The sequence below is a fragment of the Numenius arquata genome, chromosome 6, assembly GCF_964106895.1.
Source record: "Numenius arquata chromosome 6, bNumArq3.hap1.1, whole genome shotgun sequence".
Classification (NCBI taxonomy): Eukaryota; Metazoa; Chordata; class Aves; order Charadriiformes; family Scolopacidae; genus Numenius; species Numenius arquata.
This window is the reverse complement of record NC_133581.1, coordinates 22727458-22751919: the sequence shown is the minus strand read 5'-3', so window position 1 is coordinate 22751919 and position 24462 is coordinate 22727458. Positions and strand designations below refer to the sequence as shown.

The following is a 24462-nucleotide window of genomic DNA, read 5'->3' as shown; positions in this document are numbered from 1 at the left end:
TTGGGTAAAGAGGAAGAACTTTTTCCAAATTGTTTAGAGAGGAAGGTCAGGCCTGTGGGGTTGTTTTAATGAGAACACATGGACGTGTAAATTGAGAGAGTGTTTGGAGCTGTGAATGGCAAGTGAAAGAAGGCGCTTCCTTGCAGCAGGAAGCATGTGAGTCATGGTGGGAGACAGGAGTCAAGGCAGGGCTCTCTGCCCTTTACTTTTTCTCTTGCCTGCCTGAGTGGCTTCATAATGGGCATGCTGGCATCTGAGTGTCACTTGTAGCCCACCTGAAGGGTATGAGTGTGGTAAGATCACTAAGTGCCTAGTAGTTAAGCTATTTCACAGTCATTATTAGTAATACCTTTCCGGGCTGTTTTCTGTTGTATGGGTTTGGTTGGTTTTTTCTTATGGAAAACACAAAAGAACATGAAATGCAATGATGGTTATCAAAGCACTTGAAAGAATTTCTAGAGAAGCAACATGAGAGTAAAAATGCATTTGCTGCTGGGTGCAGTTTTCTCTTTAAAACATACTGCAAACATGATTAATTTAAGTTACAGTAATCATAAAAAAGGTGCATTTTTCAACAATATATCCATCTGTGATTTTTGTCAGTGTTTCTACAATAAGTAGTAGGTTTGGACCCTATTGATGATAAGCATAACTTGAAGAATGGGCTTTCTGCAGAAGTATTGTGGCTAACTCAGTAAGTAATGGTATTTCTTGGTAACTCGGTAAGATATTGATATTTTTGGAGGTGCTGTGCAGTACTCCTTTGCCCTGGATTAAATTGGGATGCAGTACTGGTGAGCACCATTAAAAGGGTTGGAACAATTCCTTTCAAAGAGTCTTGATTTTAATCTTAGACAAAATGAAGAGCTGTTAATCTTAATTAACAGTTGTATTTCCCTTCAGGATGTATGATACACAGATTTACTAGAAGGAAATAGAAAACTAGAAAACTCTTGTATAATTTCATAATATATACTCACTAAGAGGTTTTTTTTCCCTTGTCCTTATTGCTTTGTGGGTTTACCAGAAACTGATCTACAGGTGTTGGATGAGGACAGAAAGAAAACAGACATGACTGAATTTTGGCAAAATATAACTTTATTTTACATTGCAAGAAAGGTGATAAATTAAAAATTCCAGGAGATGATTCTACTTATGTTCTCTGTGTTGATTTAGCACATTTAAAAGAGGTTGATTTTTGAATTTCTGCCTTTTTCAATAATGCTTCTTACACTCTAGTTCTAGTAGATCTACAGGGAACTCTGTAGTTGTACGGTGAAAAATTACTAACTAAAGTGCCCGTTGTGTCTTGTATAATAAATTGAATTTTCCTTCATCTTTGTTTAGGGTTGGGGTTTTTTTGGCAGCAATTTTAAATTTTCTTGGCTTCCTCATCTTTTTCTCTTGCTTTTTGTTTTAATTTAAAACAGAATTTCTGTTTTCAACAGAAGTTTGATTCATTCTCTAATCTAGCTATAATTTTTTCTTTTATTTCGGTTAAAATTCTGACAGGACTGTGATAGCTTTATAAAAAACAAACCAAAACAAAAATAACCAACCACCTCTGTATGTCTTTAATTTCTAGTGTAAATGATAGTGGAATTTGTCTGTCATTTTTTAGCCATCAGCAACTGTTTAAGAAGCTCCTCCTTCCACCCAAGCTTTTAGATCTCTTTCAACAATAACGAACATGTCACTGCACCTTTTCCCCCCCATAATGATAATTCACAGCTTAGTAACTCCCTGACCATAAAACTGCACAATATTTCTTTTAAGGAATCAACCTGGTATGTTGTTAACAGCAGTGTAAAACAGATACAATTTTAACTCTTCAAACTGCTATACAAATGGTAAATCATTGAGCCTTGCTGTTCTGCTGGTTTTATTAACTTTATTGCCATATTTTCCAAAGAGATACCTGATTGTGGATACAAAGATAGGCCTTTTAAAAACTATGTCTGTTTTTATTTCATCTGAAGATCATATGCTTTAATGTGGAATGACACTTAGTGTCCAGTTCTCGCCTCATGTAATGGTCACCAAAGTCCCTGGGCAGTCATATGATCTGGTGAGAACTGAGTGCATCTTGTTCCTCTTGTCTTGAGGAATAACAGTGCCTATGGAGTTTTCCACTATCCTTCATTCTTCATTACAGCCCAATCTTTAGAGGAGTCTCATGACCTTGACAGTGGGTAACACTGCGGAGATACTCTCTTCCTTCTTTTAATGTAGTTATCAAATTTGGGAAATATTTTTTGTGTAAACTCAGCAAAATTTTCAATCTTGCTAATGGAGCAGAACCCCTCAGAGCTGACATTGGTCAGACGCTTCCATTCTTCACACAGCTGAAGCAGAGGAAGAGTAGAATTAATGCAGCTTCAAATAAGAAATATTTCTAAACGTTATTCTGGATTTTAAAGTTGCAAAGGAAATGCAGAATGCTTTAAGTATTAAAGCCATTTTATCTGCAGTTCTTAAAATAACACAGAAGATAGTAGTAGATATTTCTCACAGTGCCACGTTGTAGGATAGACAGTGCATAGAGAGAACAGTAAACAAACCGAAGTATTTGCTGGGTATAATCTAGAAAATCCTCTTTGCCTTCTGTTTATGCAGACTGCTGGTTGTCTACATGACTTACTGTCTTCTTTTAGCATGTTTTCGACTTACTGTCGTTTTTCCAAAACTAAGTTAAAGGTAGGTATAGTCTTACAGCATTTACCAAATACTTATTAAACCTGAGGAATTGATTTGATTGCATTTTCTTTACTTTTTCTTACTATTTCAAGGAGAATTCATGATGTCTTGACAATCTCAGTTTATTATGGCTATTAACATTAGCACAAATCTACTTGCTATCAAAGATGGAGGAGTGCTTTTAATTTGTAATTTATGTTTTTCTGCAAAGAGGAGAAGCTATACTATGCTTAGTTTTCACTTTCTATTGCAGTGTAGTTTGCAAATCTTTAAAATGCGGTTACTCCCTGCTGCTGCATTTGTGTATGTCTTGTGTAATAAGCATGAAAAGGGCAATGGCAAATGGGGATGGAAGATGCTTTTACAGAAGTGTGCATGGGCTCTTCTTCAAAACTGCCCTGTTCTTCAGATTTCCTCAGGTTTCATTTAAATCTGAAGCTCATCTCTGTCTTTTGGGGTAGCTTAGGAAAAATCTTGAAAGTGTGAACTAACTCCAAGCATATACAATTGTATCTGCAAGTGTTTGCAAAGTACTTTTGAAATAGGAGCCCTGTCAAGCGCAGGCATGCTTATCAAAATAAGCAGGCTGCTTACTGAGATGCCAGTGATACACCCTGGTGGAAGTGATGAAACAGCTTACAGTGTTTATCATAATGTTGAAAACATTTATGAAAAGGGAAAAGAAAAAAAATTTTTGTGTTTGTAAAGAAGGTGCCAAAACAAAATTCCTTCAAGGACTGAATGGAAATTGGTAAGGAGAACTAATCTGAGGAAACTCAGTACAGCCTGGCAAGCAGAGAAAATCTCATTTTATGTGATTACTGAAAGAGGAAGCCTATTTTTGGTGCTTTGAGTTGGGTGACTGTAGAAGAGAGGTAGTTGCTGTTTCCTCATGTGGACTTTACTTTTGACGTGACTACTCAGTTTTATGTAAAAGAAAAAGCTGTCCATATGACTCCAGTTAGCATCACAGCCTGACACGTCTTGGCAAAATAAAGTTTTCAAAACAGTTAAGTGCTTTTGTGTTTACTTCAGGTGACATAGATTTGAGTTTATGGTATAAAACACTCTGAGCTTTTAAACCTCTCAGCTGCATAGATGCAAGCTCCACTACTCCCAAAGAAAAATGTGGTTTGCTATTCATTAAATGCAGATGAGATTCCTTTTTTAGTAAGCACATAAGCAGATGCCTAAATTTAGGAACATGTGCAGTAATAATCAGTGGAATATTCTGAATCTCTTTATCTCCTTTCCTGCACGGGAATTCATGGTGCTGTGCCTTTGGGAGTTCTCTGTGGGTCTCTGTCCCTAAGCCTTACTGTGGAACCCAGTTTATTCTGTTGCCTTTGCAGAGTGGTCTTTATATGTAGATTTTATTGACTGTACATCTGTACCCTTCAAGCTTGCTTTACAAACCTTTCCATACTTGCTGAGGTGCCTAATAAATTCAACTATTTACTCAGCTGTGATGACAGGAGGATGTAATGAACAAGTATTTTCATTATTTTAGTACCTGTGCTGGGAGGAATTGGTTGAGTTCTAGTGGGGAGACAGGAGAAGGCTGGAAGTCAGCCTGGAATGGCCACTTCTTTCCCTGCCTCCCCAGCTGCTCAGTCCTGGGAGCCCAGTTGGAGGGTTCATGGGCTTACTACTGCTTCTCCTCCTCCTTTCTCTCAGAGGACCTCTGCTCACCCGTCTGGCTTGCTGGGAAGAGGAGGGGAGAGCAAAGCGCCAGGACAGGGTCAGGTCAGGAAGCCAGAGGAAAGTCTTGGGCAGGAGCAATAATTGCAGTAACCTGTCATCATGCAATGGGCTATTGGTGTAGAAAGTCATCCATTTCCTTTTGAATAGGTGAAGTAGGTGGTCTGCCACCCCAGGCAGCTGTCCACTCTGTTTATGATTTAAGCTGTCCTTAAACAATGGTAATTAAACAAAAAAAACCCAAACAAACAAAAAACCCAATCAGAAGTTATTTATCATCTAAACTTTATGTTAGTTCTAAATACAAAATAAGCTGGATTTTAAATCAACCTTTACACTTGTTAACCATTCTACCTGTAATAATAAAATTCCCTATCGGTAAAATGCAATTCTTTTGTTTGGTGGAATGGAAGTTCCACAATGTGCAAGAACAGAACTAGGAAAGTTGGGAAAACATGAAATGGCATTTAATACCAGTTGCAGGAGGACTTTTGGCATGTAGAGTTCTTGTTGTGTTGTGATTTGCCCAGGGCATTACATGACCAACATGTCAGCTCCTTGATGAAGAATAAAAGGAGGTACAGATTTTAATGGCCATGGGAATGAAAGTTCTAAATAATATAGCAGGCCTCAACATTGACAATTTCACCTAGAAGAAATAGTTGTGTATATTAAATATGAAGTATCTGCAGAATCTGAATGTCACTTTTGAAATGAGACCTTTTAGAGGGCTCTGTGTCCATTGTTTGCTCAGCCTACAGTGGTCAGTGATGACATTTCCATTGTCTTCTGTGACAGCGGCCATTGCAGAGGAGTAAAGATGTGAAACCCCTGCCTCAGTACTGTATGAGAGATCCTCTTCCATCCAGTGCCAAAAATGGTGTGCATTTTGAGCAAAAATCTTTATAGCTTTAATCCAATAACTGTTAGTTACTGATCTTACCAACAATTTTTGATTGATCCTCTCTGGCTCCAGTTTAAACTGAGGTCTCTGAATTTAAGAAAAAAACCCCAACAACCAAACAACTAAAGAAGTTCCACAATAATTCAGTTGTTTTACATCCATTTACAAGTGAAAAATGCTTGTAAATGCAGTAGTGTAATTGCATAATACTAGGCCTTCCATAAGTTATCTCATGTGTTTCCACTTATTCCATGGTAATAAGAAAGTGAGGAAAGTAATTTTTAAAAATTCAGCTTTGTTACTGAACATCAAATAGAAGCAGTCTCTATTTCTGGCACCTCTCTGTTTCCTGGATGCAAACTGGTCTCTCATCTATGAATTTCTGTTGTCTTCCACTGTCGCCTGGAAAAAATATGCAGTGTAACCAAGTTACCTAATGAGAACTTCTTAGGCAAGCATGAGGTTGTGTGTGAAAGTTGTTTGTTCAAGTCTTCCTGGAGGCACCAAAGTCAATGGAACTTCTGTGTGAAGTTACTGAACATTTGGTTGTTCTGTAAAACTACGATTTAATTTGTACATTCTTTTCTTTTTTGTTTGTACAGGTTATCACAAATAACTAAAAAGTGGCCATTAAGTGTGATAGCATGCTGTCTTTTTGGTCCAAGCCAGGAAAGATGTTAGGCCAGTGCCCTAACTCTCATCAAACAGCAGACACCAGAGATGATGAGCTTAAACTGGTTTCACACTTTAGTTGACAATATGATCTAATCAGCATTGCAGGGGAGTTTATTCCTGCTAACGAGAACTGTGACTTGGAATGAGGCAATCATGCTGCTTATCTGAAAAATTAGATTGGTAATTGTGCCCATCTTATTTCTCTGTTTCGATTACAGGTACCACTACCAGTTGGTGGCAGTTGCACTGCAGGTTGTAATGTTGAGATCCGATGTATCACAAACTGAGATAAGGCCGCCAAGTTAATTCTCAGGCCGTTTTTGGCAGATTATAATTGTATCATTAGACTATTATTCCAAAAATTGTTGCATGTTTGCCTACAGGTTGAGTTTAAATTAGTGCTTTAAGTACAGAATTTTTTGAAATGAGAAAAATACTTTTGCAGTTTAAAATGTATTTCTTGTAATGAAACAAGAGTAGTCCTTTAAGTGATAGTCAATAGACAATTCTTCTGACCACCTTTTATCTTGAAGGCCTGTAGTTAACCAACTATGTGTTACTTTAAATGAATCAATGCTTTTTAACAATCTGGTTTCCGAGTATGAGGAATGTGGAGAGGTATTGCTTTGAAAAGTCTTAAAAATGTGTTTTAGAAAGTCCGAAGATCTAGAACTTGGTACTCCTTAATCTTCAATATCCTTAAAGTGTACTTTTTGAAAATCAGCCTTTTACATATTTTGAGAAGACAAAATTGGTCTCTGTCAAAATATTGGTGTTCAGGGATACAGAAGGCCTTCAAAGTGCAGTAATGGTACCTGTCAGAGAGCTCTGTGTCTTCATCTGGTAAATATTATCAGAGGAAATTGATTGTAATTGGAAATACGTATTTCCTTTGATAATCTCTTTCCAATAAGTTAAATCCTACCCTAGTTTCAGGTTGTCCAGGCTTGTAGTAACTTTATATCAACTTTGCCAGAATGATGTGGAGACCTGTCTAGCCTGATTCATATCCATGGCACAGTTATGGCTAGAAGGGAATTTAATAGGCTGGTAGTGAGAAGATATCTGGGAGAAACAACAATGGCCAGGATTCATCGTGTATTCAGATTGGAATGAGCTAGTTCTAATGTATACAGGAGAAATATAGAGCCCTTACCAAGACCTTGTTCCTATAAAGTGTTGTTTATAGCTTAGCATTTGCTCAATGACATAATAATTTTATTTTTCTCCTATGTTTTCTTACCCTTAGGAAATAACAACTGTAATATAATTTTCTGGTTAATTAGCAGTTTATAAGTTTGCTACTGGTACTTCTGAGAGCTCTTTAATAAGTTCTTAAGAAATCTTAAAAACTTCAGATTGCTCTTAGAAGACAGATTTTCCTGTTTCTTATACTGCCCTCTAGCGCTGAGCACATTTTGCGAGTCATCTTCAAACATTCAGTGTAAAGTAACTTGTGCAGTGACATTTTAGGAACTGTTAGGGTATCAAAGTCTGCCAAGGCAGGAAACGTCCGCCTTCTCTACATGAACACCTGTCCTTTTTGGGTGAACATATACTCACACATATATTATGTAGATGAGGCAGAGTTTTGTACAAATGGGACAAACATCCATTTGTTCATACCCGAAAGCTCCTGTGTTTGCAGCCTGACATCTCCACCAATCAACAATCAAATAAAACAAAGTTTGAGACACATAGCCCAGGTAAGTAGAAGGTCTTGCAGTATTCTGTACCAGTCTCCTGCAGCCTTCTGGAACCAGTGGCTTCCCACATGTCTCCTCCTTGGGAGAAGCATCTGGATCTCTTACATTTCCAAGTAATCCTGAGCAAAGGGAAGCCGAGTCTTAGGTGACTCCAGCAGAAGTGAGTTGCCTTCTGACATTTTCAGGAGTTGGATTGTCACTGCAATGATCCACATTCTGTTGCTGCTCTACCTGCATTACTTGAAAAGCAAAACTGCTCTACTCAGGCTGTCCCATTTGCTGTGTAAGAACTTGAATTGCTGTCACTGGATTGCAGTAAGTACACGTTAGCATCCCTTTTTCAGTCTCTTGCAATATATTAACTTGTTCCATTATTTCAGATATAAGAAAACGTGATAAGATGAACTTTGTAATTTGAATTCAAAGATCTCATGGATCTTTTTATCAACAAACATTAATATACCCTGATGTTTTTGGTAAGTCCCTGAAAGGAAATGACAAATCAGTACATTGTTGAGAAGGTGTGGCACAATTAACTTAATCTCTTTATGAGCATGCATTTGATAAATAAATAGCTCCCCACAGTCTTGTCTAGCAAACAGTTAATGGGAAAATCTAGGTAACATGAATACAGGGGAGAATGCTGTGGAGACACGTGGCGTCCCTGTCCTGGGGAACCCTTCAGGCTCTCCCTGGCTCTTAGTTTATATCTACTTGTGTCATTCATATAGGGAAAACACAATCTGATGTTTATGTTTCTAGAACCTGTAAGTGACTTCAGGGAGAGAAAGAACTTCTGCTAAGCAGCAGAACCAGACTGAATTTCCACCTTAATACACATAATAAGCATGGGACTATTTCTCAGAAAAAAAATAAAATTTCTCCTCAAGATCTTGAATTTTTAGAAACGAAAATAAATTTTAGCAGCACGCTAGTAGTTTACCATTATGTGTGTGTATTGACTGCACTAAAATGCAATAGTGGTAACATATCAATAATAATAAATTGTTCTCAAGTTCTCAAAAATGTAAAAAATTTTTGAGAATTTTGCATTTCCTTCTATATGTGCTGTCATATGTACAGTTTAAAGTTTTGTACTGATTGTATACTATTTGTAGTATTATCATGGCTTCTTGACAGTTAGCTTTTCAGGAAAGGATCACATTTTTTTGGCTTCTTTTTTTCCCTTTCCCTGTCTGTCTGATCTGTTCGCCGTTGACACTAACTACAGAGTGTGCTGGACTATGCAAAGACTGGATATTGAGTTGAGTGCTCTCAGGGTGGTTGTGTGTTTTGTATGTAGTTTGGATCACATTTATTTTTTTTTAAGATTAGGGCTTTGCTGCTCTTCGTACTCTGTACAGACAGACTCTGACAGGCTCTGCCAGTCTCTTTGAGGAACCCTGGCAACTTCAGTATGACTTACTGAGCTGTAAGCAAGCAGTGATAGCAGAATTTAACCCACTTGGATAATTTTTTCTTAGGTGCACTTCCGTTAAAGTAAGTTCTTTGGGAACAAAACTAGACTCTGACAAGGGGAATTAACTTGAATATTTGAAACAGTAAAATTCACTTTTCAGCACAAAACAATATTAATGTTGGTACCTTGTCAGCAGTATTGTGATTTTTTCAGGGGTGGGAGAATACATAAAACAACCTTTCTGGGGGAAGCTCTGTCACTGTAACTTTAGATTTCTGTCTTCTGAGTATACTTTTCTCCACAGCTGATGCAGTGTTGCCTATTGGTGAGCTGCTTCTGCTGTTGCTTGTCTGTATTTAATCACGCTATACAAACAGGAGGTAATGTTTTCATTTCAGAGGTTCATCCATCTGGTAGAGGATTTATAGCAGGGTCCTGCATGGGATCAGCCTTCCAAGACAGGAATCGTCAGACTGTAATTATTAATGATGCTGGTAACATCTTTGCATTAATTATAATAGGCTTTGAAAGTAGGATCTTCCTCTGTGTATCTTCCCATGTGACAAAATTTAGGTAAAGTTTTCACATTTCTAAAAACTGTATCAAGGTTCTATGACCCAATGCAAGTCTGGAATTTTTACCTGTCACATAGAATAGCCTCTGGCAAGAGGGTATAGATAGGCTAACAGATGAAGGGCACATGTAGAGGAAAAGGATGAAAGCATCCTTTCTTCCACAGAAAGCTGAAATGCTATTACCTGCAAGAAGTCAAATACAGTGTTTTGGAGTGCTGGGAGCCAGTCTGAGGCCATTAGGCCTATGAAAAAGTTGGTACTTAAAATCCTGAAACAATTCCCAAAGTACCAGCAGAGACAGTCTAACACGTAAAGTTGCTGTGAGCTTCATGATTGTTTCAAGACTCTGAAAGCTGCTCAAGTTGTGTGAGGAAGTCAGTTCCTTCAGTTTGAAGAAACTGTGGTACTCTTTCATAAAAGCGTTTACTAGTTTATCCTGACTTCCCAAAAATCCGGCTGCTGAACATCAAAGGAAGCTGAGGTTTATTTTGTCTTTAATGATAGTCTACTTAGATTTGCATCTTGAATCCACCTTGTAAGGTAAGGCATGGTTAGTGCATTACCTCTTCATTGCATGCTCCTTGCTTTTTAGGCTGATAATCAAGGTGTCAAGCACTGGAAAGCTCGGAAGAGCACATGATCAAAGCCTTTCTGCCTACATCCTGGCATCGTTTCTCACTCATTTTTCTTTTGTGAGTGACCTGTTACACCTGACCGTGTGTAGTTTTGCTCAATTATTGATGCCTTCTGCGTGTCTAGCTGACATAGGGATATTTTTGCAGATAGGATATTTTTGCTGACTTATTCTCTATCCGTTCTTGTTACTGGCACTTACTGAAATCAGCATATAAGTTTACACTGCAGATTTTGTAAAGCACTTCTGATACCAGGGAAGGCATTTTCACAATGGTAAAGCTCTGATATGAAACACTGCTGCTTTTGTGAGGAGGCCTGCAGTCAAATGAGGGGTAGAACCAAAACAAATGTTAAGGACTGGTAACAACATACATGTCTGAATCTGTCCCTGCAAATTTTTTTGCAAGCCTTTTCTGGCTTGATCCTTTCTCTTAATTATAAACCTGTTCACAGTAACCTTTCTTTGGAAGAAAAGTTGAAATCTGAATGAAGCTGAAAAACAGGAGTATTTCCTAATGAGCTTGCAAGGTCTTTATGGAGACAGAGCTAATGATGTCAGTGTGCCTTTCTGTTGAAGCTGGCTATTTTGTTAGTCCTGCCATTCTCAGTAGAGTTGTTCTGAAGAGAGTTTCTTTTTTGAGGTATGCAATATGCATGTAAGTAGAGGTTTTTTTACAAAACTTACTAGTGCATTACACTGAACCATATTTGTTTAGTTACCATAGTGTAACTATGTTACCAGAATTTCCCAGCTGTCAGAAAGGATGGGCCTTTCTGCTGCCATTTTCTGTTGCATATTTTGATCCAGGTTCTTTACATCAAGGCCTTGTGGTAATATTGGTAGAAATGGTTCTTGTATGATGAAACTCCAAAGAGAGAAGAACATTACAACAGAGTCAATTTAGCTTCAGTCATGAACTGGAGAAAAGTTATGCAACGTAGAGCTTAGGTAAATAAATAAGAGAAAAAATAAAAGAGATTAAAAAGTGTATCACTGGCAACAGTTGATGGTCCAAATTAAACAACACAGAAGAGGATAAAGCACATGCAGTCTACTGACTTGTGAAGTACTGAACTCTTACTGTTCAAGGCTGTCTTTATGACTTCTGCAAACCAAGTAGTTGTTAACTGCCAATATAGGAAGAGAAGACAACTGATTTAATTTAAAGTTTAAAGGCTTCTATAGGTAGATCATGATACAATACAGCCATGGTGCCAATTATAGATTTATATGCTTAATTGCTTTAAAAATTATTTTTTATAGATGCTTTAGTATCATTGTGCCTTGGGTATGCTGACATTAGATTGAATACAGCAATATTCCTTACCAATTTAGTCTTCTAAATGTCAGCTGTTAATGTTATTACATGAGTTCACGAACTTATTAGTTAAGTTCATTGGAAACTTGAAGCAGCCACTGATGTTCTGTGTTCTCGTGGACATAAATCTTGATAAGGAAGTATGAATGGGCAGGATCAGCACCTGCATGGCAGATATGCAAGAAATAGGTTGATGCAACATAAAATTATACTAAATTAATGCATCAATACGTTAGGGGTGCAGCTCTTGTTTCTGAAAGAGGGAGATGCATTTGTTGGGTAGAAAATATCCCCATGTAATTAAATAATTACATTATGCAAATTGTAATTAAATAATTAATTTTTGCCAGGATGCTTGAAGACTACTACAATTACAGTTGGATACAATAGTCTTCATTTCCTTCCTTTCACAATTTAAGAATGCTGATGTAAATTAAGTGGTTGTCCTGAACTACCCTGGAAATAATTGTGTTTTCATGGTGGGCAGAACAATTTCTGTGCCATTATTAGCTGTTAACAAATGATGCTGTAAATATGCTTGGTGGTAATCAAGAAAATCCTTTCCTAAATTCTGTACTGTCTGATCAGGTTTTTTTATCATATTGTTCTTTGACTACCAGTTGTATGAGTTCCCTTATGAAAACTAGCAGAGACAAATGTGTATTGAGAAAAACTAACAAAGTAAGCATAGGTTATAAATAGATAACAAATGAAGGAAGGGAGAGGAAGGAAAGGGATACACTGGTGCACTACAGCAGTACACACAGATCAGTAAAAGGAAATGTGTAACTTCTGATGGGACAGGGTCTGTCTTTTCTCGTTGCTTCTAACGCATTGCTTGTCTGCAGTTTCTTACTAATAATAAGGGATAGACACTTTGTTGTCTGTTTCCTGTTTTGTTGTATGCCCTCTGAAGAAAACGGGTCTTTAATTTATTGCCAATTAACACAAACATTTCATTACTAACTAGGGTATTAGGAAACAAAGACAACATGGGGCATCTCCTACTCTCCAGACCTTGGTCTTCTCTCATTTCCTTGTTTCCTCTGCTGTTCTCTCTGCTGCTCTCTTGAACCCTTGTTGCCTTGTCCTTGTCATTTTCTGCCCTTTGTTAAATATTTTTTCACTGAAGTGGTCAGCAGTGGGTCTGCTGGGGAAGTGGCTATGTCTGACACAGGGCAGCATCTGACCTTCTCCCAGAGAGGCCACTTCTGCAGTCCCTCTGCAACCCAAACCTTGCTATTTGTTCCCAGTACACTAGAAAAGGCGATTGAAACCAGAGTGTGTGTGTTTCATTACAAGGGCAGTGTTAATGCAAGTTAATTCATGCTTCAGTTACTATTAAAAGATACTTTTATTACTAGGAGAGAATTGGTTTCATGTCATGTTACAATCTTGATTTCATCAGAGTCTTCAGATTTAGTGTTTCTGACCTATTCCATATAATGACCAATAGAAAGAGGAGAGTGAATTTCCGCCTTGGAGGCTGCAATCAATGAGATCAGATGAAGCAATAGATTTCATATTAATATTAATTGCATAACCAGTAAACATGAACCAGAAAGTATGAGTTAAAGATGCTCAGATGCTTATGGAAAACAAGCTGTGAGGTTTTCTGACTCAGGTAAAGAGTGTGTGACCAAGCCCATGCTGATGCTATGACCAGCCAGGCTTCTGGAAGGAGACTTCCTCAGCCCAGGTGTCCAGCCAGCTGACATCTGTGTGCTTTATCTTCGCTACCAATTGATTTAATGGCAAAGTGTCAGTCAATACCAGTCTCCTGTCTGCATACAGTGCTGCTTTTTGGATGATGTGAAAAGTTAATGTAGAGAAGACCCCATGTTAACACTTGCAGCAACGTGCTGTGGGTGGTAAGCTTTCTTCCCAGAGGAAAAATGGAACTGATCTTTCCTTTTTAGTGATAACTGAGCAGATAAATGTGCCTACCTTAGTATTGCTTCAGGCAGTACTACTTACTGGATCACCTTTGAGCCTTAGCTTCCCATGATCATTCTGCAATTGTAGAAGCAAGTGGTAAGAAGAACTGACTGTGAGACTTCAGGCCAAGATCTGTTGTCAGAGACTAAGGCATCAAATGCGCTTTTTGACTAGTTGAAAGGCAGCTGATGGTCTTACAATAATTGTTTGTACTTCTTGTGAGAGAGTGCCTGAACAAAGTTGCTTCCCCCAAGGGCTTTCAGCCAAATTAAGGCAAGAAAGACTTTGTCATCAGAGATGTGTGCTTACTTCCATTGATTGGAATTTTAATTGAAAATTCTTGCTAATACTTTTTTCCTGTAGAACAACGTATTGAAATAACAAGTTTACTTAGTATACAAAAAATGGCCATGTTTGGCAAGCGTTTTATTAGAGCTTGTAAACTAAATTCACAGATATCCATTGCTGGAAAACCTTAGTCCAGTAACCTGGATTACTGGGTGTTTTTTCAATCAGAAAAGAACAAGTGATTCATAGATCACTTTAGGAAATACTCTTGCCCACAAAATCGTTAGATAAAGTTCAGCAGATGCCTTTGTGAGTGTGATTCTCTGAATGTTGTTTCTGGAATGGCTTTTCGTCCATGGGAAATTATCTTTGGAACTGCCCATAGTTACAAATACACACGGATGCACTATTCTTACTATGAGTCTTAATTTTATTCAGATGTCTTCATCCATTGGTGTGCTGTTTGCATTTGGGTGGATCCTGCAGTCTTCTGCCATAGGTGTAATAATAAATATAAAAGTTAAAACCTTCAGGGAAAGTATGCTTGATATGCAGAAATCCAGATTAATGTAATACACAACAGATTGGACAAATATTTGCATAGTTTCCTTGATTAGCATGAATGTACATGTTCTTGAAAAGTGCTGAGCAACTTTTATTTCTACTGGCCAGGATCAGGAACATACCTGATCTAAATATCTCTTATGATGTGAAGACAATTTGTGAGATTCTTTGTGTAAATTCAAGTTGTTTTTGTGGATATCACATAGTTGTCAAACAACAGATAGAGATACCTGTGACTTTCCCCGTTGCTGTGATTTTTGGATTGGTATTTAAAAGCTATTCTGCCTTTCTCAAGTTAGGACCTTCCAAAATGATCTGAATTTGTCAAGCTTTCTTAATTTCCATTGCAGAGTTGTATGTAAACTCCCAAGCTCCACTCTATAACACTTGTCTGTGTGATAGCAGGGTTTAGCGTGTCTTTCATCTTTGAAGAGCTGGAGCAGGTTCCAGGACTCAGGCAGGGAGGCCCTACTTTGACAAATAAAGAAATATTATGTATTTACAGAGGTTGGAATGTAACTCAGGGAAGCAAGTGTCATTAGTTTCCTATCAGTATTGTCAGGGGAAAAAGGAAAACATCTTGAACAGATCAAAGAACTTAATTTTCTCAATTTATGTTTTTGCATTTTGGGTTCTTTTTAGTAAGAGATAAAAGAATGTGCTTTGTGGCATTCTTTGGGTGTCACAATTCTAGTGGTATATAATACTAGTACATAAACTGTTCTCTTTAGGTGTTTCCATGCAGCTAGCTTAAGCCAGCAGTTCAGGTCTGTAGGTGACTGTGCCGGTACTGAGGAGAACTTTGGACAGGGTTGAAGTTTCTGCCTATTGGACCCATTTGAAGATTTTTCCAGAGATCCACTTTTATTTACCTAAGTCTCTGTGTGACCAAACCAATTCTGATTTGTGAGTATAGCTCTTCAGAAATGAGAGTTTTTATTTAGTTGGCTATTTCTTAATGGCTATGGAGGCAGTTCGTAAATAGTTAGGACTTCCAGAAAATGAAGACTTTTATTCTTTGTGAGTCACAAGCTTATGGTGACAAATTGGGATCAAGTAAGGCATTTTATCTTTCTTTATTAGTGTACTGTATATCATAAAACGTCTACTGAGAGAGGGGATTCTCTGGGTTAGATCGTGTGGTCACCTGAGTAAAGCCTGAAGGGCTGGTTGGAGGGGTGTGATAGTGCTGTTAGAGAGACCCTTGCAAGTCACCTTGAACAGACTTCTTGAGCAACTAGATATTGAGAAGGAATGCTGTGATTTCATTGTACTGGAACTCTTCTAAAAATAAGTTCTAGGTATATAATTTCCCATCTTCTCTATTTGTTACAGCAGCCAGAGATGTGGCCTTGTGAAACAAAAGCTTTTTATAATGACACAAATACTACAAAGTAACAATCCCAGTAACATCATTGCACACACCTAAATATGGACTACAAATTCAAATAGGCTGGATTGGTAAATTGGACCATAAGATTATTGTGTGACTGAAACTGGTTTTCTATTTAACATGGATGCCAAGTGCAGTGAATTTTTTCTCTCTGTTGAATCTGTAGTTTCAAAGAACTTATTTTACACACAGACTTCAGCAGCCATTTTGTGCATTCTGTACAGATTCTCTCTTCTCTTCCTTTGTCTTTGCTTTTCCCCTTCAAAACTTTAATCTTTTTCTGGCAAGATAATTCAGGCTGAAATTAAGTAGTTCATCTTTGTACATAAAACCAAAATAACATTTTTGTTGTCTGATAAAAATTCTTTTGAAATTTAATTCATTTAGATTTATCAGTCCTGGCCTTTAGTGTAATTGTGATGAAAAGATAATTGTCTTTAACTGTATTTTGAATATTAAATTTTGAGCCTTAGGTGCTAATAGTTACACTATCACAAGAGGTGAATGTCATGTTATGTGAAGACTTACAGGCTGCTGTAAGCCAGCAGCACGTGCTGTTCTGCGTTGCGTTCTCCCTAAAGTTATGCTTTTTAAAGTAACGTACCCTAGAGCCAGTTAGAATGAAAGTCTAAAATAGTTTCTTTTTGTCTTTGTCTTTTGTAGAAGCTCCACCAAAACTGGAAGAAAATCCTGCCGAAGCATTCACTGACTCATCTCTCTTTGCTCACTGGGGCCAGGAGCTCAGTCCTGAAAACAGACGTATCGCACTTAAACAGTTCCAGTATTACGGCTACAATGCTTACCTGAGCGATCGCTTGCCGCTGGACAGGCCCCTGCCTGACCTTAGGCCTAACGGGTAAGTGCTGTCTTCAGTACCTTTTTGTAGGTTCTGAGTTGTAGAGTCTGTTAGCTCTTCTTCACGGGGAGGTCTTGTATTGTATGATCACATAGAAGGTAGTTTACAAACGGTGTCCAGAGTGAGTAATTTCGATCAAATATATGAAGGTTGGAAGTTTCAAACGTTTCCTGAAACACCGGAGTGCCCAAATTAAGTCCTATTAAAATCCCAGTAAGCGTCCATTAAAAAAGTTCCCCAAGATCCTTTGGAACCTTAATCTCACCTACAATTTACATTAGATAGAAAGTGTTTTACTGCTAAAAGAACAACCTTTCTATGTTACATTTCAGTTTTATCAGAAGACCTGACTAAAATAGGAAAAAAATAAGAACCACTCTTTTTGAAAGCCCACAGCTGTCTGATAAAGATCAGTAAGCAGGTGAAACTGTTGAGCTCTAGTGGTGAAATACGCAATTTAGTCAAGCAGTGTGTTCCAGCTGAAAGGCCATGGTGCCTCCATTACTGGGCTGTTCTCTGCTGGGAATCATGCATGTCAGGCAGGGTAAATACATCCACGGTTATTCCACAGTGGCTTGCTGAGATGGATGGGACCAAGGGAGTGAACAACCTTCCTTTTAGTGCATTTGAGGCCTGTTCTGGTAGGACCATTTAGAGAGACAGTTAATGCTCAACTTTTTTACAGCCTGGGTGAGCCTTTGAACAAACAGCAGCTCTGGGAATGGGTAAATGGGTGGAGGAAAAACTACTTTTTTTGCAGCTCACTAAAAAAAGTAAATCTTTAAAATAAATATCATGGGTACTTACTGAATTGAACCAGTAACCAAGATGTGAAAGGCTTCTTAGTTCCTTGCCAATTCCAAAAACAATCCAGATGTGATCTGATTCACTTACTTTAACCAAATGTTTTAATAACTAAAGCAGTAAGTGGTACATTTTACCCTGTATTAAGTTGTTCGATACTAATGAAAAGATATGAACGCCATTCCAGGCAACAGCATAGCAATTTTAAATATATTTATGCTATATATTATTATATATCACAGTTTAGAAATATTTATGTTGTGGATTTGCTGAAATAATAACTTTAAGGAAATCAAGATCCATGCGATTATATTTTTATTTTGGTTAAATCAGTGTAGCATTGTCTGTAGGGACAATCCTTTTTTTTTAAATTGTAAACTAATTCAGAGGAAAAATAAATCTTCTATAACTAAAAAAGCATCAATGACAGAAATGTGTCTGTTCTTATATCTCTTTTGAAATGACTCTCCTGAATGATTTCAATCTAAATTATTTATAGCTATGGGTTTTAAAAATTAAAAAGACAGAGAGGATTAATGTTACTGTAGCTCAAAGAAATAAATTAGCGTTGGGATTTTAAAAGAAACTCCAGTTTGAAATGAATCATGATCCTAATTTTTGTGAAATTTTTGATCCTTAGTTAACTATCTGCCAGAAACATGTAGATATTACAATATGATTATGGATACATGCATCCAAAATAATGGCTTAGTAATCGTAGTTCAGGAAGACTCCCCCCCACTTTTATTATTATCGTTCAGGAGTAAGTAGGTGAACTGACACTACAATGTAGTAAATTCTGATACTGAGGGAAGAGTGTTGTCAGGTAGTATCTACACTGTTTGCTGTATATATGGCACCCTGTGGAGTCCAGAGCTACAGGGTTTTCTGCAAATCATGTTGCTGAAAGAAGAATTCCCACCCCTGATATGCAAATACTCATTTGTGTGAGAGCACACACATGACTATTGGGGGAAAAAAAAACCTACACTGCAAGAGTATGTTTGCCACTATAATGATCAATTTTTAGGATTTGTAGCACCTATTTTTAAAGCCAATTGAATTAGTCGCTTCCAGAGTCTCTCTAGATGTATTTAATGTATCCATGTATCCATGGGCAGAGACTAGGCTCAAGCAGCATAGCATGAAAGCCAAGGGCAGCTTGGTCTGAAGAGAGCACACAGCAAGGGGAATGGAGACCGAATTAATCAACTTTGCTGGACCTTAGTTAGTTGCAGTATTCCTGTTCTGACTAGAAAAGCACAAAAGCACAGATATGACAGAGGTACCACAATAGCTCTGGGTGGAGTCAGCCTAGGTCTAACCAAACTCATTAGCCTGCATTCAGCAGCGGTTCCGCAAGAGTCAGCATGACGTTGGAATCCCAGCAAAGGCTTGTGGGCAGGTAGCTAAAGGAAAGGAGTTCATGTCACATCTGGACTCAGTTGTGGTCTATGATCTGTATTCATAACCTATCATATCAAGTATAGTAAGTTGGAAAGTCAACAGAAATATATGTATAACTGAAGTCTAATGTAATTCATGTATGGTTGGCCACAGTTGAGACTGGGAGAACTAAGTGATCTGCCAGGAGTGTGTGGTGTTAGTAGTCTCTTTTATATCATACTGATATGACTCAGCCTTAACCTTTTTTCTGCCTGCAGTGCTCTGTGAATTCACATCAAAATAACTTGGCAGAGGAGCTCAGCATTTCTTTGCAGGGTTCTGCAGTGAGAAACGCCACTCCACATATGTAATAATCCCATATTATAGCAGAGGATTTTCTAGGGCTGATATTGTCAATGGTTAATGCCGTGAGAATGAGAAAACCAGAAACACCAGAGGACAGTGATTTGGGAGGAAACCAGAGGGCAATTAGAGATTGCTGAGCTGCAACACCTGTGGAGGTGAGGGCAAGTATTTGGCCTTGCCCAGTCCTCCAATGTGGGTAACCTGCAGAGGTGGGTGACCACATTTAGTAGCCCATTTTAGAGACCAGAAGTCCTTGAACTATGGCTTCTCTTGAAAGAAATGACCATCAGTCAGATGGAAACGTCCATCAGATTGCAATTGGGTCGGGCTGTGGCAATTGTCACACCTTGCAGTGCACCCTTCTCATGTTTTAGGTACCGCAGAGTGGTTTGTAACCCTCTGTGCAGCCATGAACCTCATGTCCTGTGATAAATTGTCCAGAATTTGATTACTTTTCACTGTCAATATTTGTGCTAGCACAGTGGAGTCCCCAGCACAGTCCAAAATAATCTGTTATAATACAGATTATAATAAATAAATCCCCTGGATATGACAGCCTCCTGAAGTAATTGTCACATCCTGAAGTAGCTCTGTTTTTGCAGTATTTAGTAGCTAGTACAAGCAGTATTGTGCAGTATTGTTTATGCTGTGTCTCCTATGGCCTCTATTTATTTTTTGCCACTGAAATTGGGTGCTCTGCTGTTTATCACCCTTATGTGCATCTGTTAGCCCGTAACATATCTACATCACAGACTAAGAAATAACTACTGGCTCTAATGAGCTTGGAAGCATTGAGGATGGCAATGTTGCTCTTACTGTGTGCAGGAACGGGATAATACTTGTGTGTTAGTTATAATTCTGTTGGGCTCATTACTTTAAGTAGGGCAGGCAGTACCCACAAAGCTTGTCATGAGTGAAATGTTGAACAAGCTTACACAGAAGGACATTATTAAAACTTAGGTTGTTTAGGGATCCCAAAGCTGTGTACCAAATCTCCTTTTGAGTGGATGCACTTAGGATTCTACTTTGTTGGCTTGTAAATTTTTTGTTGCCTGATCCAGTGTGCTGAATCACATGTGGAAAAGAGAGATAATATTCTTCTTTCCTTATGTGATGAGAGAGTGAGGGGTAGTGGAAAAAGAGGTGTGCAGCAGGATCCCAGCAGAGGAACTATTCTGCAGAGTTTTTCCCCTGCATAGCCTGTTTGATATGAAGGAACTGACCAGTAGGCATAAAGCAACTTTTCAGTCAGTGAGCAACTGCAGTCAGCCAAACTTCTTTTGCATTGGTAGAAACTGTACTTGTATGAAGAAGCAAAAGGTGTGGAGCAGGAGAAGCAGCATTTGAAGCTCAGATGTTTTTTCTTCTTTGGAGATCGCTAAATAGTATGGTACAGCATTTGGCTGTTTGGCATCTAGACGAGTGCAGAGGAGATGTCCTGTCTCCTGTGCAGAGAAAGGCTTTGGCCATTTTTAAGTTCTTGTTTCAAACAGTTCACCAGTCCCAAATTGTATTACTTCAAGGCTCAATTCAGCAAGGGACAATGGTAGAAGTCTTGAAGAGCAGCAGAATTAGGTTTATGATAAAGTGGGTACCAACAGCAGGCAGGATTATCCACTGAATGCAAACTACGAGAGAAAAACTAGGCATTTACAGGTTGAGGAGAGTGATGCATTTTAGCACAAAAGCTGCTTATGTGTGTACATCTGCCCAAAATGTCCATCAGTGTTATGGTGGTTCTGGATGTAGTGTGCAATACCTTAGACATATAAATCTGTAGGTTTTCCTTTATTAAAACTGATGTAAGAAAAACACGTGATCTCAAATTGTGAGGGTCGGGCTGGGCATTTGCATGTTAGCTCTGCTTCTCCCAAAAGCCAGCTCCTACAAACTTGCATTCCATAAGCATTTGCTTCCAGGTGCGTCAGTGGAACGGTTCTGTTTTCCTGGGCTTATGTTAGTTACAGATATGGCTCAATGTTCATTTCTGACTGAGTTCTTTTGTTTCTGTTCATGAAAGCATAAATTTTGCATGTTGTATCTGATGTTTCAGAGGGATCCTTTAAAAAGAGCACAAAACCCTGATAATTTACCTATTGTATTGTTTTGGACAAAAGTCCTAAAATTACCAAATTATTCAGCACTTCTGTTAAATATCTAATGTTTAATTCTGTCATATTTCCCACTCTCTTTTACTCATCTCTCTACCTTTGATTCTTCTTTCTCTTATCTCACTTTTGCCTGCCTTCAAAGAGACTCATAGCAGTGGTGTGTACTGCCTGAGTGGCCACCCTCTGTGATTCTGATCTGTGCTTCAGTTTGCCCTGTCTGAATGTATCTCCTCAAATGGCTGCTCTAGAAATATTTAATACCACTAGCAGTGTTATCTAATCAGCCGCAGTCTCCAAGCTGCTATAATAACCTCAGTTAATAATGATGTACACTTGTTGGTTTTGATCTTCCCTATTGTCTCCTTTAACTGGAAGAAGATGCGATGCAGTAATCAGCGCTTGCACTCTCTCTCCCTCTCTCTCTCCCTCCCTCCCTCCCTCTCTTTCTCGCTCATTCTCGCTCTCTCAGTCTCTTATTAATGTGTCATAACATGTGGATGTTCTTTCGCTTGGCATTTACACTAAAACATACTTGGAATAATCCATGGCATAATACCATGAGAGGCTAACAATTTTTGGCTGAATACCTATAAAGAATTCTTCTCATGTTCATCCAAAGATGAGTTTTATTGAGATCATCAACTCCCAGCTTACTGTTCTTAGTGCTTTCTTCAGAGAAAGACGTGGGTTTAAATACCAAGAAAAAAAATGAACCTATAGCTTTTATTAAAAGGTGAGGGGAATCAATCTATTGCAGTTAAATCTATGCTGTAAGATGCTTAGGAGACCAAGAACTAATCACTCTTGTGTTACAATCTTGGAACTTATCTGCATATTTATCAGCTTCCTTGCCGGTTATCTAATAATTCCTTATTACAAATTTTCTGTTTGTTTTTAGGAATTGGTGCCAGGAGAAAAAAATGTTAGCCATGTTCGCTTATAGTTACGTAGTAACTCTGTATTCAAATTCCTCACACAATTGTATGCCTGCCTTTGCTCCCTTGTAAAAGATGATGACCAAAGACTTCTAGATTTGCAGCAGAGGTAGTTTTCCTTGCTGTAGTTCTGTAATAATAGATTGTAATCCTCAGAGGTCAAGAAAAAAAGCCCTTTTGATATGTTGTTCAATGCCAGCCTTGTTAGCATAATTCAGTTAGCACTTAAAATGCTGATAATAGTGAAAGGAAGAATGAAGAATGATCACAAAATGAAATTATAAACATAAATAGTTGAGCTGGAGTTCTTGCAAGACTCAGTTATTTCTGCAAGAGTTTTAGTGCTATTTATTTAATTTATGCCAGAATGGAGTATTTTTACCTCCCATACATCTTGAATTTCCATTTGCCATTTTGGCTGATGACAAAATGTCACCAGATCTTGAAGAAAGTACAATTTTATTTCTGCTTGTGCTTCTGAGAAATTCTTATTCTGTTGGAACTAAAGCTTCCTCCCACATATGTTCTTAAAACAATACCTTATCCCCAAATGTTTTAGTAATGTGCTTTATTGCATCCTGTGTTTTTATAAAAATGTGGAATAGATGACATAATTTAGTGATTAAAACAAAAAGTGTGTTCTGTTGCCATTGTTCGCTGCAATACCCATGTAACTGTTGGTGAAATGTTCTGAAAAATTGCAGAAAAAAATTCTTTTTCATAATTTTTATATATATATTTGTAGAAGGTCTCAGAGATAAGTTATTAATACAGGAAATAATTCTTGCTCTGTTGTTCTTACTGCGTAGTTATGCAAACTAATTTTAATGTGACTGGCTAAATTGTCTTATCACAATGCTTATATTCTAGAGGAATATAATTTTCTTGTGGACAAATATTTGAAAGAAGATTCATAATGTATGCTCTCCTCCATTTACCAGAGTTGTGCTTGAAATAGAACACCAGGAGTTTCTCTAAATTTCTGGTAACCATGACAACTGTTACTTTAGTGTTATTAGCCCAATGTAATTTAGTGGAGTAGGTTGCTAGAGGTAATTTTTTAGCTACATTGGGCTGATACTCGTCATTGTAATTCTAAATCATATTTAGAATTTATATTTAAAAATCACTTAGTCATAATACTGAAATATGCTCTATACTTTGTGGATTTGTTTTTTTAGCAAGATCCTCACCTTGTGGAGAGGCAGGTTAGGGGTCTTGTCCAAGGCCCCCAGATGAGTCTGAAGCAGAGCTGTCATTGAAACTTGTGCGATGCCAGTTGCCACGCAACCGTTCAATTTTTAGGGCTTAGTGGAGCTAAGATTTTGATCCATACAATTTCCTCCCTTTTTCCCCCTTCAGCTATGTTTTATATACATATACATGCACCCTTTCTCTGTAGCTATTTCTTGTTCGTTCCTAGAATTATGGAATTTTATCCCTCACAACATTTGGCGTAAAGAGGAAGACAGACATACTTGTGAACCTGCACAAGTGTTCTGCATTCTGTGCATGATCTGAGGTGTGTGGGTTTAATTCTGATTTGTTTAAATAAAAAAAAAAAAAAAAAGTAATCTTTACTGTCATCATCTAATATGAAAAACAATGTAGGCAGGAAAATCCACATTTTAAAAGCTCTACACACATTAAAAAATAAGTGAATTCAAGCTGGAAGTAGATGATAAGTGGGTTTGAATGGAAAACAGAAAATATTAGCTCAATTTTGGAATGTAGCCTCATTGAAAAGAATCCATTTGAAAAGACTAAAAAAATTAGATACAATGGGAGCCTAATTCTATTCTCTTGTATTGTATGTAGTTATCTTTTAATGTATGGTTGTTGCAGATGGAGTGGTGCGCTTCACTTGTAGAGAGAAGCAGCAATACTTTTATTGATATAAACCAGGGATTTAGCAAAATTTGATAGTAAATGTGACAGTGGTTTAACAAGATTTGATGGCAAGGCACACCACTGCGTAGAGGACAGAGTCAGACAGAACTGTGAGGAAGACCCTCCCGTTGAGTCATGAGGTTCAGAAAGGACCCCTTGCTTTCTAAACTCCTTCTCGGAGAGGAGTTAGGTGCAGCTGGATCCAGTCCTAGTCCCAGACTTGCTCAACAGTTTGTGTCTAAAGGATTATATACGTGCAGTCAATCCTTTATATCACTTAGTTAAGATTTCAAACTTT

The 24462-nt window shown here is 37.9% G+C and overlaps 1 protein-coding gene across 2 annotated transcripts in view; it reads left to right on the top strand.

The window, feature by feature from the left end:
• GALNT18 (polypeptide N-acetylgalactosaminyltransferase 18) overlaps window positions 1-24462 on the top strand; it is a 245291-nt gene that overhangs the window by 102626 nt on the left and 118203 nt on the right. For both annotated transcript variants that reach the window (XM_074148974.1, XM_074148975.1), the window contains exon 2: window positions 16480-16672. In XM_074148974.1, coding sequence (XP_074005075.1) covers window positions 16480-16672 — 193 coding nt within the window. The remainder of the gene's footprint in view (window positions 1-16479; window positions 16673-24462) is intronic.